At 56.8% G+C, this 18,720-nt stretch overlaps 1 protein-coding gene across 1 annotated transcript in view; it reads left to right on the forward strand.

Moving 5' to 3' along the window:
• The window catches only part of COL16A1 (collagen type XVI alpha 1 chain), a 51,277-nt gene that overhangs the window by 19,226 nt on the left and 13,331 nt on the right, over nucleotides 1-18,720 (forward strand). The window contains exons 32-57 of the mRNA XM_077150510.1: nucleotides 41-148; nucleotides 473-595; nucleotides 689-742; nucleotides 960-1,001; nucleotides 1,319-1,354; nucleotides 1,444-1,497; nucleotides 1,668-1,736; nucleotides 3,562-3,606; nucleotides 3,700-3,726; nucleotides 4,444-4,503; nucleotides 4,691-4,738; nucleotides 4,871-4,924; nucleotides 8,287-8,340; nucleotides 8,589-8,621; nucleotides 10,797-10,913; nucleotides 11,000-11,041; nucleotides 11,133-11,219; nucleotides 11,957-12,001; nucleotides 12,828-12,872; nucleotides 14,531-14,584; nucleotides 15,108-15,161; nucleotides 15,729-15,782; nucleotides 17,247-17,291; nucleotides 17,423-17,476; nucleotides 17,772-17,807; nucleotides 18,160-18,222. Coding sequence (XP_077006625.1) covers nucleotides 41-148; nucleotides 473-595; nucleotides 689-742; nucleotides 960-1,001; nucleotides 1,319-1,354; nucleotides 1,444-1,497; nucleotides 1,668-1,736; nucleotides 3,562-3,606; nucleotides 3,700-3,726; nucleotides 4,444-4,503; nucleotides 4,691-4,738; nucleotides 4,871-4,924; nucleotides 8,287-8,340; nucleotides 8,589-8,621; nucleotides 10,797-10,913; nucleotides 11,000-11,041; nucleotides 11,133-11,219; nucleotides 11,957-12,001; nucleotides 12,828-12,872; nucleotides 14,531-14,584; nucleotides 15,108-15,161; nucleotides 15,729-15,782; nucleotides 17,247-17,291; nucleotides 17,423-17,476; nucleotides 17,772-17,807; nucleotides 18,160-18,222 — 1,503 coding nt within the window. The remainder of the gene's footprint in view (nucleotides 1-40; nucleotides 149-472; nucleotides 596-688; nucleotides 743-959; nucleotides 1,002-1,318; nucleotides 1,355-1,443; nucleotides 1,498-1,667; nucleotides 1,737-3,561; nucleotides 3,607-3,699; nucleotides 3,727-4,443; nucleotides 4,504-4,690; nucleotides 4,739-4,870; nucleotides 4,925-8,286; nucleotides 8,341-8,588; nucleotides 8,622-10,796; nucleotides 10,914-10,999; nucleotides 11,042-11,132; nucleotides 11,220-11,956; nucleotides 12,002-12,827; nucleotides 12,873-14,530; nucleotides 14,585-15,107; nucleotides 15,162-15,728; nucleotides 15,783-17,246; nucleotides 17,292-17,422; nucleotides 17,477-17,771; nucleotides 17,808-18,159; nucleotides 18,223-18,720) is intronic.

The following is an 18,720-nucleotide window of genomic DNA, read 5'->3' on the forward strand; positions in this document are numbered from 1 at the left end:
GTGGGCCACCTCAGCCCTCCTTGAACCTCATTCCTTACAGGGTGATGCTGGGAATCCTGGGGACCCGGGAATGCCAGGCACCACAGGGCAGCCGGGACTGTCAGGAGAGCCTGGGGTCCGGGGTCCTGTGGGGCCGAAAGGAGAAAAGGTCAGCCAGGCAGGATACCACTTGCTGCATGAGCAAAAATAAATCAAGCTGTGGGGTAGGACTGGGGTCAGGAGCAGGGTCAGGCTGTGAGCCCTAATGCATGCCGGAATTATTGCTGGGATGAACTCACTGGGTGGGGGCGTCTCGGCCATTTTCTGAGTCAGGGAGGAGAAGAGCCAGGAGTGTTGGGGGCCTATTTTGATTTCCCAGGCAGAGGTGGGATCAGCAGAGGGACAGAGCTCTCAGAGGGCTTAAAGACCCACTTTCCAATGCCTCCTCCTGGCCTGGCTGCCAGCCCTGACTCATGGTACCTTCTCTGACCAGGGCGATGGTTGCACTGCCTGCCCCAGCCCGCAGGGGGCGCTGACCAACATGGCAGGACTGCCGGGGAAGCCCGGCCCCAAAGGAGACCAGGGCCCTGAAGGTGTGGGCCGGCCTGGTAAACCTGTGAGTTCTGGTCCCACCCTGCCTGTCTTTGCCTTCTCCTCTGGCCCCCCCTTTTCCCTGCAGGGACTCCATCGGCCACCTTGTGCTTTTTAGGGCAAGCCTGGTCTCCCAGGAGTTCAAGGGCCTCCAGGACTGAAGGGGATTCAGGTATGTATACCTGGTCTACAGGTATGAATGGGTGAAGTTGGGAGCAGGGAGATACATGGGGCAGTGGCCTGGAGTGGGAAATGGAAGCAAGCCACAGGGTAGAGAGAAGGTATAGTTGGAGATGGTTGAGGAGAAGGAGAAGGACTGGGGGCTGGGGTGGGTGGGTGAAGGGTGAGAAGAGAGCTTCAAGCCTGGGTTTGTCCTTTTGCCTCTTCAGGGAGAGCCAGGGCCTCCAGGAATGGGAGTCCAGGGGTCCCAGGTGAGCCTCCAACCTTACCTTTGCCCCTTTGCCTGAAGCCCCCCAACACTTCCAATAGCCAGCTGCCCACTCCCATCTGCCCAAAAGATCTCACAGCTCTGACTGCCCCCACAGCTCTGGGGTGAGGGGTTGGGCTGCAGCCTGGTCTGCCATTGCTTTGTACCCCTGCCTCTCCGGCCCTCAGAATCTCCCTGGGGAGGTTTCCTGAGTTTGGGCTGGCAGATGCCACACCTCAGCCCAGGTCAACCAGTGGACAAGGCCAGTGAAACGGGTTGGCTTGGACCTGCTGTGCCCAGTCTGCCCTTTCTGCCTTGCAGGGAGAGCCTGGAGCCCAGGGTTTGCCTGGCATTCAGGTATGTCTGTCTGCCTTGGGCCTAGAGGTAGCTGGCAGGGAAGGGCCCTCTCTAGGATAATGGATGGCTAACTGTGCTTCCAACTGCAGGGACTTCCAGGACCTCGGGGACCACCTGGCCCCACTGGAGAGAAGGGTACCAAGGTGAGCCTCTGCCTCCTTGGGCTTTGAGCCTGCAGTGCCTCAGAGAGCCGTGGTACTGGGGTGGTGCGAGCTGGGTGCTGCCTGCCAGAGAGCTGCCCAAGGTCTCCTGCTGCTGGATTGTGGCAAGCTTCAAATTCTGCTCCTGGAACCTTTGTGCCCCTCCTCTGCAGGGATCTCCAGGAGTGAAAGGAGCCATGGGCCCTGTGGGACCTCCTGGTGCCAGTATCTCTGGGCCTCCGGTAAGGCTCTTCTCTGTGCTTCTGGCTCCTTGCAGGGTGGGGCCCCCCCAAGGGCACTGTTCCTGGGAAGGGGAGCTGGGGGCCAGGCCAACCCTGCCTGCCCTAGCAGTGTGGGAGATGGGTGTAGAGAAGCCTCAGAGCTCAGAGGAGGGTGGACAGGACACCCCATGGTGGGTGGGGTGGGAGGTGGGGGGCGAGCCTTGAATAATAATAACAAGGCTACCATGAGCAGAGATGATACGGGGGCCCCGTGCTAAGCTCCAAACACACAGCAATTCACTCAATCCTCACCAGAGCCCTGTAGGGAAGTGCGATTATGGTCCCCATTTCACAGATGAGGAAACTCACTCCCGGAGAGCCTCTCTGTCTCAAAGCCGGTACATTAATCCCACCCCCGCATCCAAGCTTGGAGTCGTTAGAGATCATCCAGGCCAGTGCTGCCCAGTAGAACTTTCCACGATGATGGGAATGTTTAACTCGCACAGAAGCTACTAGCCACATGTGGCTATTAAGCACCTGGAGTGTGGCCAGTGCAATGGAGGAACTGAATTTTTTATTTCATTTCATGTAACTTAAATTGCAATAGCCACATGTAGTATTGGATACCACAGCCAGACCACAGCACAGACCCAGCCCAGCAACTCCAGTCTCATCACCCTCAAAGACCTCCCTGCATCATGGTCTCTGCCCAAGGACTGTCATGCTTTAGAAGGCTGCGTCTGTTCAACAAATGGCATAGATTAATTGAGAATGAATGGATTGCCTCATTTTTGTTCATCAGAGTGTACAGTAGTCAGCTTCTACTCCACATGGACCCACTAGAAGTTTACAAGATGATATAATTCTAGCTTAAATCAAAGAAATGCTACCTCTCAGTCAGCTTATGCCTATGGGGTCATGGGCAAATGTCTAATTTTTCTTGGGCTTTTGGTAATGTTGAAAATAACACAGCGAACCATATTCTTTTCTAACCTAGTGGATCTCTAGAGACCTTCCGGTTCTGGTTTGGACTCACCGATGGGTTCCCCACAGGGTGCGCCAGGAGGTCTGAATTGCTCCGCAGAGGGGGATCCCTGTCTGACCTGGGGAGCCCCAGGCCAGAGGCAGAGATGAGGTCCTGATGCCTGGGAACTTTGAGTCCTGTGGGCTGCTGGGATGCTCTCCATGCCACAGGCTGGTCTCCCTGGGCCTGAGCAGATTCCATGCCTTTACTCAAGCCACCCTCTTTCCTGTCTTCAAGCTGAATCTCTCCTGGGAAGTCTCCCAGCCCCAGCCCCACGCTCACTAGTTGTTTGAAATTAGGCAGGTGACAGCTTCTCAGAGTCTCTGATTCCTTGTTGCAAAAATGGGAACTGAAGTACCCACCTCCTAGTTAAGCCAACTGGCATAACTCTGTGACAGAGAGAATGTGTGCTGAGTGACTGCTAAAGGCAGGACAGAGCAGGGACTTGGAGACCGAGCAGATCTGGGTGCAGTTGAGCTCTTGGGTCTATTGTGGCATTTCATCAAGGCTTAATGTCCTCACCTATGAAACGGAATGAGATCGCGCTGCAGGGCTGGGAGGGGGGATTCCACTATGCTCCCTGACAGGTGCTTGGCCAGTGTCTAGCACCCAGAAGGCACCAGAAGATGGCAGTCTCCTTCTTCCTGCCATCCTCTCCTCCTGCGATGCCTCCGTCCCCGCCTGTTGGACATGGATGCGGGGCCGTGGGCTTCAGTGGGGCCTCATGCTGCTTCTCTTTGTCCTAGTATCTTTCTCTGTGGGCAGGCCAAATGGCTGGCTGCTGTCCACCTCGTCCACTGACCCTGGGCTCTCTCCCTTCAGGGCCTTGACGGACAGACGGGGGCTCCAGGAGCCAGAGGGGTGACGGTGAGTGCCACATGCCTCGGGGCGGTGGGATGTCACCACTGGCCCTGCCTCAGCACCCCTATCCATTCACTTTCCTGTGCTTCCTCCCTACAGGGTGAAAAGGGATCTCAGGGAGAGAAGGTGAGTCCCAGGGACCTGTGATCAATACTTTGGGGGAGTTAGGAGCCCCCTCAGCCCCCACCATGTAGGCCCAGGAGCACCAGGGCGTGGGAGCTAAGGGGCCATCCTGGCCACCTTACTACCCACCATCTCCTGGTTCTAGGGAGTAGGGACCCCAAATACACCCCCACTTTGCCTGTCACTGGCCTAGGGCTCACCCAGTATCACAGGAGATCCAGAGAGTGCCAAGGCCTCCGTGGCGGCAGCTGCTTCACTGGGCCTGAGCCAAAGGCAGGAGCAGGAGCTGAGTTGGGAAGGACTCGTGTTGAAAGGGCAAAAGTGGAAGGCGCAGGAGTGAAGGGCGCCAAAGCCAGGCTGGGCCGAGCCCATGACTGGATTGGAGACAGGAACCCCTGTGCAGCAGCAGCTGATGATAGGCTAAAAACAATAGGAGTCGTAGTAGCTGCTGCTTGTTAACTGTTTACTATGTGGCGGGCGGGAGCTCTAGATAGAGTAATCCATTTCATCTACGCCGTGGTCCATGCATTTAGAATTATCTGAGGAGGCTGGGGTTAGGGAGGGTGAGCAGGTTGCCCCAGGGCAAAATCAGAAGTGGCAGAGCCTGGATTTAAACCCTGCCAGGCTTCTCCACCTCTAGAGCCTGCGCTGCCTCCCAGGTGTTGGTTTCCAGAGGGGCCCCTGTCCTTGCCCTCCTTTCACAGACTCTTGTCTTTTCAGGGTGAACCAGGAGAGTGCTCCTGCCCCTCTCGAGGAGACCCTATCTTCTCTGGCATGCCGGTAAGTGGGGCTGAGAGCCCTCCCCCCAGTCTGGGGGAGAGGCCCGGCTTCCTGCCTCATGCCCACTGTGCAAGGGCCCCGCAGGGCTTCGCGCCCCTGCCAGCCGCCTCCCCGTGCAGCCCTTCGCTTGGTGTGGACGTTGCCTATAACCTCTCCCCTTCTTTTGCGACCCCCACTCCCACCCCAGGGTGCTCCCGGACTTTGGATGGGCAGCTCCTGGCAGCCGGGCCCGCAGGTGTGTGTCGCTTGTCTCCTCTGTCTGTCCACTCTGTCACCAGCGCCCCGCGGCTTGCCCACCTGAACACACCTGCCCCCACCAATGGGGCGGAGCGCCCTTCTCCATCTGATTCATCTTTCTCTCCCTTAGGGACCCCCAGGTGTTCCCGGACCACCAGGGCCCCCTGGAATGCCTGGACTGCAGGTAAAGGGGGAGAAAAGAACAAGGGATTTGGGAGGCAGGGAGGCAGAGCTCAGGCAGTTAGGGTGTCACGGTGGCTCCTCCATGTTGGGCCTCAAATATGCTGCACTATTGCCCCAACTATCGTCGTGTCATTTCTCTCTCCCCTGTGTTCTTGCTTCCCAGGGGGACATGGAGGGCCTCCTGATCCCCTAGGGCCAGCGTGGGGGCCTTTTTCGAGGAATGTCCTATTGTGTGCTCACTGAGGCACCCCATTGATGGATGCCAAGCTCACCAAGCTCAGGCCTTGGCAAGCTGTCAGGATCCCAGAATCTGGGTTACTAAAAATCCCTTACAGTGGTACAAAGTTCTACGGTTTTGGAGCAGTGTTCAGTAGTCATTGGTGCAACAAATATTTTTGCACATTGGTTATTTTCCAGGCACTGTTCTGGGTGCTGGGGATATAGCAATGGAAAAACAGATAAAAATCCCTGCCCTCTTGGAGCTTGCATTCTAATAGGAAAGATAGGTAATAAACAAGATGAATAATATGTGTTAGGACATGATGATACTAAGGGGAAAGATAAGGCAGGGAATGGGGATAGAAACTTGGAGGGGGAGGAAGGATGATGTTGGAGAAAAGTCTTGAAAAGAAGATGACATTTAAGTTAAGACTGAAATGAAAGGAGGAGTGAGCCTGTGAGTATCTGGAGGGAGAGCATTCCTGGCAGAGAAAATAGCCGGTGCAAAGGTCCCAAGGTGTGTCTGATGTGTTTGGGGGAATAACAGGGAGGCCAGAGAAAGTGAAAGGATAATAGCAGGAGTTGAGGTGAATGTGGTGTTGTGATTACAGTGTGGGTTCCAGGGCCAAGTGGCCTGAATTTGAATCCTGGCTCTGCCACGTACTATCTTCGTGATGCTGGGCAAGTTACTTAACCTCTGTGTCTTGATACCTTCATCTGTTCATTGGAGATAATTATAGGACCCAACTCACAGGGTTTTCTGCAAGCATTAAATGAGTTAAAACATGCAAAGTGCACAGAACCTTGCCTGGCATGTGCTAAGTGCTTGGAAAACATTTGTCGACATTATTACAGAGACTGCTATCATTGTTTTCCATCTACTCTTTCTTTCATCTGAGCCTTACATCAACCCCAGTGGGAAGGCTGTAGTATACCTGAATCACAGCTCGGCACAGTGAGGCTCTGAAAGTAGCTCCTCCAAGGTCAATGGCTGGGAAGTGGCAGCATTGGCCTGGGGCCTCCCTGTGCACAGCACTTCCTGCTCTCTCCATTGCCTTCCAGGACAGGTCCCCAGTGGTTTCTATACCAGGCCACCTTTTCCAGAGCTTAGGGTGTCTGGCTTCCAGCTCCTGTAAGAAAGCTTCTCACTGGAAGAGAGGAGTGAAGGAAGCAGAGCAGAACCACACGAAGGCTTTTCACAAACCACTCCCCCCTGTCTTGAAGATATGATACATGCCACCCGCACCCACCCTTCCCCAGGCACACACCTCCCCTGCCTCCCAGGATCAGCTCTGGCCAAGCACCACTGCTGAGGGGAGTCTCTGCCAGATCCCAGTTCCCTCTGCCTCTTCGGGAACTCAACTTGAGCCCACTCTATAAGCCATGCATTTGTAGGCCGGCCCTGGGCTTCCTGCTCCACTGCCAGGAAACAGGAATCTGTCCGCAGTAGGCTCGCTGTTTGCTTGAGGAAGGGGGAGGCAGCATGATAGTCATTTCAAAGTGACCCATTAACAAGCCCAAGCTAATATAGCACGAACCTTGCCAAGACCTGCTGGGGGAATGAGGAAGAAAAGGAAAGAATGTGGTCCCAGGCACCAGAGCAGGCTGAGGCTGTGCAGAAACAAACTCAAGAACAGACAGGACTTATCGGCCCAAGGACTTCTGGTCCCAAACCCTTTATCTCATTTAATCCTCACGCATTTCACAAATGAGGAAATTGAATCTCGGAGGTTCAGAAACTTCCCTGAGGACTGTCTAGCTGGTAGGTCCTTGAGCCTGGGTTTAAACCTGGGGTTCGACTCCAGCATCTGCTGGAGTCTGGAGGGTAGAAAAGAATCACAAAGTAGATCAGAACTAACCTGTGGGCAATGAGAGTGGAGTAAAGGATGATAAAGAGCGGGTAATAATAATGACCATTTTCAAGGTGCTGCCCAGGGGCCAGGTACTGTTCTGGGCAATTTGTGCTTATTTTGTTAACTGAGCATTTGTTAAATGAGTATTAACTCATTTAGGATGTAGAGAAATCAGGGCAGGGAGATGGCGTATGGGGGCCCGAGAGAGGCTGCAGTGGAGATGGACTCCTAGGCTGGCTGGGTCTGTCAGAGGCTGCCCTGAAATAGGGAGGGCTGGGTGGAGAAGATGATGCGTTCTGTTGCTGGGGAGCTGGGACTTGAAGAGAGGCCAGATCTCAGAGTGGGCCAAGGAAATCCTGTGCAGGGAGAGCTGAGCAAGCAATGGAGCATTCCCTCAATGCCTGTTCCCTGCCTACTTCCTCGATGGATGGCAGGCACTGGAGATTTAAAAGGCAACACATGTCCTGCCTCCATGGAGCACTGAATGTGCAAATGACCATGCACATGTGCGCTGTGACTCGCCAAGGGGGTGGGTGACAAATAGCGCCCCAGCATGAGTGTCCCAGGTGCCTGGCTCTGTACTAACCTTGCAGTCATTTCCTCCTTTAAGCCTCACGATAAACTCTCCCTATCTTACACATAAGGAAACTGAGGCACCGAGAGATGGTGGTGTATTTTTTTTAAGTAACCTGCCAAAAGTTATACAGGTAGTTGGGATTTGCACCTCGATGGGTCTGATTCCCAAACACCCACCCTTGCACCGTGCCCGAGTGCTCTTGGGGACGCTGTTGGATGAACGATGCTGATATGGTGGTCAAGGGACGGGTTGGAAGCCAGTGGGCCTCACTCTGAATCTCAACTCTATGCCCTGCTTGTCCTGAGAAATGTGACAAGTGCCTTACCCCTCTGAGTTCTTTGTTCTGTTTTTAAGATAGAGACAACAACCAGCTCGCCAAGATGACATGATGATTAAATGAGAAAATATAGGAAAAGTGCTCAGCAGAGTAGTTATTTACTATTTGGAAGACACTCTATCCTTACCCTGACCTGTGAGGAAAAACTCCCCATTGTACTGGCTTGGGGAGCAGGGCCACCCCTCTGGCCCTGCTTGGCTTCCCCTTCAATTAATCTGGAGAGTTTGGGGCTAAGAACAGATGTCAGCTGTGTGCCAGGCAGGGCTCTCAGCACTGCAGGATGAGGAGAAGAGGCGGCAGGGATGACAAGAATGGATGAGGGTGCTCAGTGGGCTAGAGAGATGAGGCTACTCACTCGTGTCTCTCCTTGGCTGCAGGGAGTGCCTGGAAACAACGGTTTGCCAGGACAGCCAGGGCTAACTGCAGAACTGGTAGGTAGAGGCCAGGACTCCCTGCCTGTCCCCACTCTGCCCTTCCTGGGGCTGAGCTTGCCAGGCTGGCTCCTTTAGCTGCAGTGGGAGTCCCTCTCTTCCTTCCAGGGAGACCCTCCTTTTCCTCCTCGTGGGGGTCCCTCTTTCTCCTGGAGGCTGGGAGGAGCCTGGGGGGCTGATGCCTGATCCCGTTAAGTCTCTGCCCCCCTCCCTTCCCCTGCCTGAGTCCCCTTGTCTGTCTCTTGCAGGGATCCTTACCAATTGAACAGCACCTCCTTAAGGTAAGAGGGTAAGAGGGAAGGGTGTAGGAGCTGGTGGGGGTTTCCTGTACTAAGGGCTCAGCTGTGCGGCACCCACAGAGAGAGCTGCAGAGAGAGCTCAGTATTCCTGGGGAATGTGCATTCCAAACATCTCTCTAAGGGCCTAGCATAGTGCCTGGCTCCTTCTGGACCCTCAGTCAAAATTTGCTGAATGAGGGCTTGAATGAATCCAGGGAAGACCACCCACATCATGGATGCTGTCAGCAGAATCCAACCTTGAAAGCTGCCATAGCAGCCAGCAATGAGGACTGTCCCACCCGGATGATGCCAGGGCAGGCCTGGCAGCTTCCAGAGCAGAGGGGTGTTGGGGAGAGAGCAGTGGAGGTCAGGCAGGGGGCTCTGAAGGTTCTATCCTATGCTGACACTGGATGGAGGCCTGGAAGAAGCCTTTAGCTATTCTCTGGTCAATCCAGAAAGAATCCAGTGAGCAGACGGGATATGAGAAGCAATTTTAGTGGTGTGTAAAAAGTAGTTTTGAGGCCTGATGGGAAAGTCGGCCTGTGCTGGAGCCTGTAAACAGTGTCAAGACTAGACCAGGGGGCTTTCACTCAGTCTGATCCCTCAAGCTGGGCGGGGATTCCCCTGGGTCCCTCCCAGACCAGAGGCCACACTGCCTTTTCTTGTTCATTCACCTCTAGAGACAAAAGCACAGCGATTCCACAGGCTGCCTTCAGGTATTTGAAGGTGACCTTTGTGTTTCTGGGCATTTCTGTCCTCTCAGCTCAGTATTTTCTGGTGGTCTTCTCCAGGCTAATTAGTCAATACCCTGGACATCCTACTACCTCCATGGGCCCAGGTCAGGGGCAGAGTATGAGGACTCTCTGCCCCTGCTTTGGACAGCAGATGTCTCCAGAAATGGTCTGAACTTGGTTTAACCACCTGAAAGTGGGTTCATGTTGGATCATAGTGGGCTTAAGGCAATGAAACCCCCGGCTCTTCCCCCTTAGGCTTCTGTGAAGCATCCTGAATATGCCCTTGGGCAGTTGATCATTTGACTTCAAATGCAGGAGCTGACATTTCTCCCAGTAGCATTTCACTCTCTGGGTTTTTAAGAGTTCAGTAGAGGGCCCCAGATAGGAACTGAGTGTGCAATGGAGAAGGGGTCAGATGGCATCTGAGTCCCACTGACCAGGAGCTCCAGTCCCACGTATATCCGCAGGCAGAGGGAGCCCGAGCTCCTGGAGAGAGCGTGGCTTCGGCTTCATACAGATCAGGCCCAGCGCAGGCTCCCACTTACCTGAGACAAGTCACAGCGCCCCTTCGAGTGCCAGCTTTCTCATCTCCGGAATGTTGATGAGATTACCTGCCTGGCTGAGTTGTCAGGATTGAATGTGACAATGTGCAATGCCTGACCTCGTGGATGCCGAGTAAACGACAACCTTATCATTGGGCTTTACAGTGAACAGTGAGGGTTAGAGCAGCTAGAGTTTCCTCCCTCTGGTGTACCGATACCCAGCCATTCCCTGGAGAGACTCCAGGCTCCCTGAGTCCTCTGAAATTTTAGGCCAGTTTTTACTTGTTGGTTTTCTTTTTCTGGGAAGAGGAACCCATAGCTTCCATCAAAATCTCAGAGGGATCTGTGGCCCAAAGAGGGTCTGAACCCCTGGATAAGAGGAAGACCTTCCTGTTGGGAAGACTGTTTAGACCCAGTTCAGTGGGGTGCTGTGAGCAGTCGGGTCTGCTCTGGGAATGGGGGGCAGGCTGCTTTGTAGAGGGAGTCCACACAGAACCTCTCCTCTTGCAGCTGTTTCCTTGCTCTCTTGGGCAGAGCCAGCCTTTCCAGCCCAAATCCTGGTTGCTTGTCCTCACAGTGGGCGCAGGTTGCAGGAACAGCCAGGACAGATGGTCCCTCTGTGGGTCCCTCCACCTCCTCCCACACGCCTGTCTGGGAAAAGGGCTTTGGCTTGGCCCTACCAGAGCGTCTTCCTGGAGGAAACTCAAAGCCGATTGTCGGGATTGTGTCCCCTGAGGATCGAGCAAAGCTGCTGTAGGGATAGGGCTGGGGGAGGAGAGAGCGGGGGTGGAGGACTGTCAGGCAGGGTGCCTCTGGCTCTGAGGTCTGCATGGGGTCCCCCCTCCAGCCCATTGTGGCCTTCTCCTGCCCTTGCCCCACTGTTGACTGCTTTCCTTCCTCAGAGCCTCTGTGGGGATTGTGCCCAGGGGCAGATGGCCCGCCCAGTGTCCATCCTAGAGAAAGGAGAGAAGGGAGACCAGGGCACCCCCGGCGTGCCGGGCCTCGACAGCTGTGCCCGGGTGAGGAGACTGGGCTCGGGGCAGCCTTGTGGCAGGGAGTGCTCCCTGGCTGCCCCCACCTGACAGCCTGTCACTGTCCTCCACAGTGCCTCACAGAGCGGGAGCGCCCGAGAGCCGAGGAGGCCCATGTGAGTGGCCCTCACCTTATCTTTGCCCCCTGCCCTGCGCCCCACGTAGAGGGGCCCTGGTGCCCACTCACCACCTCCATCCCCACTCCAGGGAGACAATGGAGAGGGAGAGCCAGGCTGTGCTGGGAGCCCTGGGCTGCCCGGTCCTCCGGGACTGCCAGGCCAGAGAGGAGAAGAGGTAGGAGCAGGGGCTGTGCCCTCATCGGGGTGGTTCCCCTTGAAATCTTTCAGTGCCCCCTCCCCCAGGCCTTATGTGACCTGGCACCCCTTGCCCTGCCCGTACCTCTCTGCCCTCTCCTGCTTCCCGGCACACTGGCTTCCTCGTTGTTCCCTGATCCACACTTTTCCTCCCCAGGGCCCAGCTGCTTCCTCTGCCAGGTACACTCTCCTCCTTGGCTCATCTCTTCCGTCCTTCAGCTCTTTGCTCAAATGTCACCCTCTCAGTCAGCCCTGCCTCGACTACCTCTTTAAAATTGAACCCCTATCCCAACCCCAGAACTCCTGGTCCCCCTTCCTTGCATTGCACTCTTCACTGGATGACATACTCAGTGTTTACTTCGCTCAAGAACCCTCAACGGATATGTATTGAGCACCAGCTGTGTGCCTGCCCCTGCCCTATTTGCCACTGGCCCCCTCTCTCCCTAGAATGTACGCTCCACAAGGCAGGGAATTTCATCTGCTTTGCTTATTGCTGTGTCCCCAGCACCTGGACCAGTGCCTGGTACATAGTAGCCACTTAGTAAGTGTTCATTGAATGACTGAATGAACTGAGTGAAAGGCCATTTCAATGCCATGGTCCTGCTGTGACACCAGCCGCACCCTGTTGACTGACGAGCTAGGAGGAAGGCCCGCTGAGACCATGGGCTGTGTGGGGCCTGGGCCTCTTCATCCCGTTTCCCTTGGCTTCTTTTTCAGGGTCCGCCTGGCGTGAGGGGCTCCCCAGGTCCCCCAGGTCCTATTGTAAGTATCTGTGGTTCCCTGGCCTGCTTGAGAAGCTCACAGAGGGGTCATAACACCCTGATGCCATCCTGCTGCCTTGTCCCAGGAGGCTGGGCTGTGCAGGAAGAGGGAACTTCTTCCCTCCCTGCACCGAATTCCCTGGAACCGGCCGGCTCCGCCCTATCGCCTGTGCTCCTGTTTGGGGTAGCCCTCAGGGTTTGTCTTTGCCCCTTCCCTGCTGCGTTTTTCACAATGGATCCAGGCTGCCAGGATCATGGTCTTGGCAGCCAGGGGAACGTGGGGCAGCCTGGCTAGTTCTCTTCATGCTCCTGGGACACCAGTTGCTGCAGGTCCGGGGGCCAGGATGGGACCCGTCCTCACTGTTCTATGGTGCCACGTGTAGGGCAGGTCTACAAAGACCAGGCTGGGAGCATGCACCCTGGAGACCTCTGTGGTGTGGATAAGGCAGGAAGAGAAGCAACTGGAAGCACTGAAAATGCTTTCTTTGGAGGGGAAACAAAAAGGCTGATGGAAGGCACCTTAGGACATCTTTATGGAGGGCAGAAAACAGACAGAAACGGGCATCCACTCCAGCAAGGGCATCCGGTTAGACTCGGAAAGAACTGTTTGGACACTGAGTGTGGTTTTGCATCTCTGCTGATGGCAGAGCCATTCTTCTTGGAGCCAAGGGGAGGAGCAGATGACTTCTGGGCCAAGACTTCAATGAGTCTCTCTTCCAACTGCATTGAAAATATTCCCCTGACCTCCTCTCCCTGCAACCCCCAGCCCCAGACCGCCCCAGGATTACTGTGCTCACGAGATGTGACCTGCCTATTTCTCCCACCAGGGCCCCCCAGGTTTTCCTGGTGCTGTTGGCTCCCCCGGATTGCCTGTAAGAACCTAGCACTGCTCGGCCTCCCCTTTCCCCGCCAGCCATGTCTCTGTGGCTTTTGTTTGTCTCCTTTCCCATCGTGCCTTCGTGTTTTTTGTTGCCCCCCTTCAGGCACGGTAGCTAACGACACAGATTCCCTGAGGTCCCAGGCTCTGACTTCTCTCCATTCCCCCTCTCCCTGGTCTCCTGCTTTCTTTCTCTAGCCTTCTCTTTTCTACCTGCTTCTGCTTCCCCTTTCTCCCTGATCCACAACCCCACATCATTCCCCCTAAGTCTTCCTGAGCTACTTCACCTTCTTATTTTAAGCTGGTGTCTCCGAGGGCCCCTTTATTCCTCCCTTTCTCCCTTTTGCCTCCTGCATCTTCCACCTTTGGTGTTGACTGAAGATTTGCTGAAAGTAGTTCTTGGGGCCCAGCCAGGCACCTGGCACAGAGCCCGGCAGAGATGCCAGAGCTTTAGGGTTTCACACTGCAGGCTGGCACAGGTCGGCTGCCCTGCTGCTTGGTGGGGCCGTCCACAGGCACCCCGGGGATTTACAGGCAGCCTTGCTTGCACCTTTCCCATCATCCTAGGGCAAACTCTCGGCATCCTCCTCCTCTTTCTTTCCTCCTCCTTGGCTCCAGTCCCAGCCTGCTCCAAGCCTGGGAGCATGAGAGCAGCCAGTTGGGTTTCTGGGTGTCATGGGGCTCTGCCCTTCTGTGCCGAGCCCTTGGCCTGCTCCTGCCAGGTGTCGTTAATTGCTCTGCCTCCGTCGTCGTCGTCACAGGTGTGTTTAAATCGCCCCGTCCTCACTGTTGTTCCCTCCTGGGTCACGGACACTAACCTCCTGTTTGTCGGATTTTGTGTTCCGGGGCCTGGCTCCTCTGCTCCAGAGCCTGGTGGTGGAGGCTCGGGGGGCAGGCCCTCCTCGTCGCAGCTCCATCTGTCCCCATACCCTCATCTCTAGCCGGACCGTGTCTGTTTCTGCTTGCTTGGGTGAAGGGGCCATCTGTCCGTCTAGCCATCTGTCTTGGGTTGTGGAAAGGTTTGGGCGCCGTCTCTCGAGGGACATGGGGGAAGGGGCATGCGTGGGGCCCTTCATGGTGGTGAATCAGCAGGGGCCAGGATAAGGCGTGGGAGTCGGGGCTCTGGCTTTGATGGAAACTGATAGCCCCTCCTCCCGACAAAGTGACAGGGACTGCTCCAGAGGGAGCCCTCCCTTGTCTCTCCCTTCACCCCCCAAAGAAAGTGACTTTTGGCTTGGTAGGTGGCTTAGACAGGTAAGTGTCAAGCGTCTGGTGGTACATCTGGGTGGGGGGTCTTCACCCAGGGCCTCTGTCCTGCCACTTGTCCTCGGGAAGAGCACACATTTGTCACCCTCTTAAAGGTTCACCCCAGACAGTGACCACAGTTGGTCACACCAATGACAGTCACCTGCCTGAGAGAGTCAGCCGCCCAGGGTCCATGCTCCTGAGAGGTGCCCATTTGTGGGGGTCTGTGCCTCTGACAGCCATCCTTCTGGGGCACACTCCCCACTGTCATTTGCTGGGGACACTAGGTGCCACCAGAGACCTGCACGTTTGCCTAGAGTGGGAATCGAGGGCTGTCAGGCCTAGGGAGAGAGTTGGGCTGGGAGGGACAGCCCACGTCTGCAGTTTCTCATGACTCTTCTCTCCCAGGGTCTTCAAGGAGAGCGAGGCCTCAGGGGCCTGACAGGAGACAAGGGGGAACCGGTAAGAAGATGCTGGTGGGGGATGGAGATAGACCAAGAGCCCTGGAGAGTCAGGGGTCAGGTCCCTGGAAGTGGAGGATGGGAGGAGAACTCCTTGTGTTGAAACCCATGGCCTCTCAGCCCCAATTCTGTCTGTAGTGATCTCTGCACCCCCTCTGGATCTAATGGGGCAGATCTCCGTGTGCCCTGGCTCCCTATAAACAGCAAAAATGCCCATCACCTGTCCTCCACCAGCATACCTGGGAGCTTTTCTCCTTCCCTCTTCCTGCGGCATCCAGCTTGCCCCTTCCGGCGGTTCCTCCCTGGCCCTGATCGTGAAGGCTCTGGGCCTTCTCCTCTGGTGGAAGTCATGACCAAGCGAACCCGGGCTTGAGGCAATGGCCCAAAGCAGTGGCTGTACTAGGGGGTGGGTGGGCACCTGCCGTAAGGCAGCTCCAGGCCTTCTGGCATTTGCCACCCTTTGTCCAAAGGAGCAGGAACAGAAATGTCAGAGGCTGCTCCATCATGCCTTCCTTGCCTTGCAGGGACCTCCTGGGCAACCTGGTTACCCAGGTGCCATGGGCCCCCCTGGACTGCCCGTGAGTATGGGGATCCTGGCGCTGGGCCCACTGCAGCCTTGAGGGCAGTGGTCAGGGTAGAACTGGGCTTGGCCATCCATCGGCAGGCACCCTCCAAGTCTGCCTCCCACCTTTCCAAGTGTTTCAGCCCATACCTTCGCCAGGCCACCTCTGCAGCCCCCCACTGTGGGCCCCTTGGTGGCATGGCTCAGCCCCGTCATTCTTCCTTTGGGCACCCATCCCTGAATTTGCACCCTGAGGGCCAGATTCTCAGAGTCCCCCCCACACCACCACCACAAGAGGCCTAGACACAGCCAGAACTGAAATCTGCCTCCTTGGAGAGGTGGAAGAATTGGGGAGACAGCACCGAGGCGTCACCCTCACCCACTTTCCACCCAGGGCCACGGTGGCAGGTGGGCGGCCACTGGCGCGCTCCAGAGCCACCGCTCTCCTCCCCCGCTGTCTCCCTCTGTGCCATCTGCCTCTAAGTGGCAGTCTGTGAGCCAGCTGCAGTCTCCACCCCTCGCATTAGCGCCGTGACGGGCAGGCCACGGGGCTAATTCTGCTCTCCCTTTGCTTGCTTGTCAGGGCATCAAGGGGGAGCGCGGCTACACAGGGCCTGCGGGAGAGAAGGGAGAATCGGTGAGTCGCGGCTCGGCGCGGGGGCGGGAGGAAGGGCTTCAAACGGCCCTGCGCCTCCGCTGCCGCAGCCTGGAGATTTTCCTAGCAGCCTGTGAAGAAGGAGACCATGACCCCTGCTTCCCCTGCCCCCCTGCGTCGCTCCAGCTGCGTCTCAAGCCGTCAGCGCAGGCTGGTTGCCGCGGAGGCGGGAGCTGTGAGGAGAATCCCAGCGGGTTTCGGGGAGACAGGCCGGGCCGGGGCTGCCAAGGGGAGGGGGTCCGGGAGTCAGCTGGCAGGAGATCTCCTCCTCCCCCTGCCACGGCAAGCTGAGAGACGGCCAGGGCCTGGGGCTCTAGGCGGAGCTCCTCTGTGACCCCTGTCCATGGGCATGTCGCTTTGCTGGTGATCCCCAGAGCTGCCCTTGCTGGAGCTCACGCTGAGCGAGGGAGCCAGGGGTTGTTCTCGGAGGGGGTGGCCGAGGCTCGGACGCCACTCAGCCAGGGTCCCGCAGCTGGTTGGTGGTGGCACCTGGACTTGAACCCAAGCCCGTCTGGTGACAAGCCTCACAAGCCTCAGATCTGGGTCAGCCAAACTGGGATCAGAGTCTTACCTATCCTCCCTCGCAAATCTCTGGGAGGCGTCAGTGGCATTCAGCAAACCCATCGTGCATTTATCCAATAACAAATCCTCACAGGCCCACTGGGTGCCGTCCTGTGTGAACAAAACAGTTCTGCCCCCATGGAGCTCACATACCAGTGGGGGAGCAGCTAACAGATGAATAAATACCTATAAATTATGTGAGAGAAGGCCAGTCAAGGACCCTGAGCAGGGGCCGGGAGGACAGGCCTCTCTGAGAAAGCGGCGTTTGGGCTGAGACCCGAATGGAGGGAGAGAGGGAGCCGTGAGGTTCTCTGGACTGGGGGATTCCAGAGGGTAGACCATAGCTGAGGGAACTGCAGGAATGGCTTCAAGTCACCCGATGGTTTAGTAAAGGTTTCAAAAGACCTAGAAGGGCTGGGGAATGGTGGGCATTGCGACAATGAAGGTCTGGGGAAGGTTCAGGGAAGAGGCCGACTGACCACTGCAAAGTGGAAGCCAAGAAAGGGAGAGGGAGTGTGGTGGGAAAGGGCGGTTGGTGCCAGATTACAGAACGCCTCAAAAATTAATGTTAGTGGAGAGTGGGCACCTTACTCTGTTGGTTGATGGGACCCATGGAAGGTTTCTGAGCAAGAGAGTGACAGAGCTGTGCTTGAGGAAGAGAAGATGGCAGCCATTTGCTGGCTGATTTGGAATGAACCAGGAGGTGGTGGGACCAGTTAGTCTGGTTCAGTTCTTCAGGCAAGAGAGGGAGGCCCTGTTGGCCTAGAGGGGTCCCCCATCCCCCGCCTCTGCTCTGTCCCCAACCGTGGCACTGTCCCTGCCCCATTCCACCCAAACCCACTTCCCCCAGCCAGATGGTCCGGTTTTGCTCCTATTTGTCCACAGGGCCCGCCAGGATCTGAAGGTCTCCCAGGCCCCATAGGCCCAGCGGTGAGTGAGAGGGCAGGGGTGAGTGAGGGGGCAGGGGAGAGGACGACACAGGGAACCTGGTCCCAATCCTGCCCCGGGGTCTGGAGGAAGGAAGATTGGGTTCCAGCTGCTTGGTTCTGTGTGGATTGCAGGGTCCCCGAGGAGAACGAGGACCCCAAGGAAACTCGGGAGAAAAGGGCGACCAGGTGAGTAGGCAGTGGTGACCTGCCAGACCGTCTTGACCATGGCGGATGGTTGGGGGAGGCAGGCCAGGAGGGGGGCCTCTTCTCTGGTGGTCATCCTCGAGCCTCCCTGCCCTTGAGTTGTCACCTCCCCCCCACCCCCAGCACATGGCCAGTGTCTTTTCTGCCACCATCTCGGGCAGAGCCACCTCCCAGCCCAGGCCCCCGGGGGCTGCCTCACTCTGTCCTTTTTTCCACCTGGACCTCCAGGCAGGAGAGAGGGGCCAGCACAGCCAACTGTCCCTTGCTTCTTCCGTAGGGCTTTCAAGGCCAGCCAGGCTTTCCAGGCCCACCGGTGAGTGAAGGCACAGAGCTGGTTGTGTCTGATATGGGCTTGTCAGGGAGGGGCAGGCCAGGCCAGGCCAGGCTGGGGTGAGGATGAGCCTGGGGAAGGGAGGGCAGAGGCAGGGGAGGGCGGCCTGGGTGGCCAGGCCTGATTCCAGGAGCTGGGGCCTGGAGAGCAGGGCCTCCTGGGTGGGCCCCAGCCCCACAGTCAGGGGGAGTCGGACCTATTGCTCCTGGCCGGGAGTTTCTAAGAAATCAAAATGGATTGCATCAACAAGAGTGTAGCACAAACAGGAGGAAGAAGGAAAGATATTCCCCCTCCAGGCCCCCTTTCACTTCCGCCTGCTCCTCTGTTGATATAGGGTCCCCCTGGATTCCCAGGCAAAGCTGGAGCGCCTGGCCCACCCGGTCCCCAAGCGGAAAAGGTGAGCAGGAGCACAAGCCGGCCAAAGTGCGCTGATCTGAGCCACACAGCCCCCATCCCTAGCCCAGGCCACCAACTACAGGATGGCTACAGGGACCCAGCAGAGGGGTGGGTGCCTAGGGATGCGATCTTGTCCCAGGGAGCCTGCCAGCCTCTGTGACTTGATGTCCTGATCTGTGGGGAGTGGGGAAAAGGCAGGGCAGGTGGGTGGGGAAGAGGCCGAGGGGGAGAGAGAAGGCTGGCCTCATCTTCTCCAGGGGGAGGGCAAGGAGTTGAGGGAAGGAGGGCTGCATGTCCCCGGCCTGCACCCTATATCTGCCTCAGGAGCTGTCCTAGGCATTTGCCTTTTGGGTCTGATAACCACAGGAGGAAGTCAGCCTGCAGGCTGAACGGTCTCCCAGGCAGCCATGTGCACGTGCCCCCAAAGCTCAGAGAGGGCAGAGGGTGGACTGGGACTTGGTGACAAGGGTGTAAGGGAGCAGCAGCCTAGGGAATCCCC

The sequence above is a fragment of the Tamandua tetradactyla genome, chromosome 2 (assembly GCF_023851605.1).
Source record: "Tamandua tetradactyla isolate mTamTet1 chromosome 2, mTamTet1.pri, whole genome shotgun sequence".
Classification (NCBI taxonomy): Eukaryota; Metazoa; Chordata; class Mammalia; order Pilosa; family Myrmecophagidae; genus Tamandua; species Tamandua tetradactyla.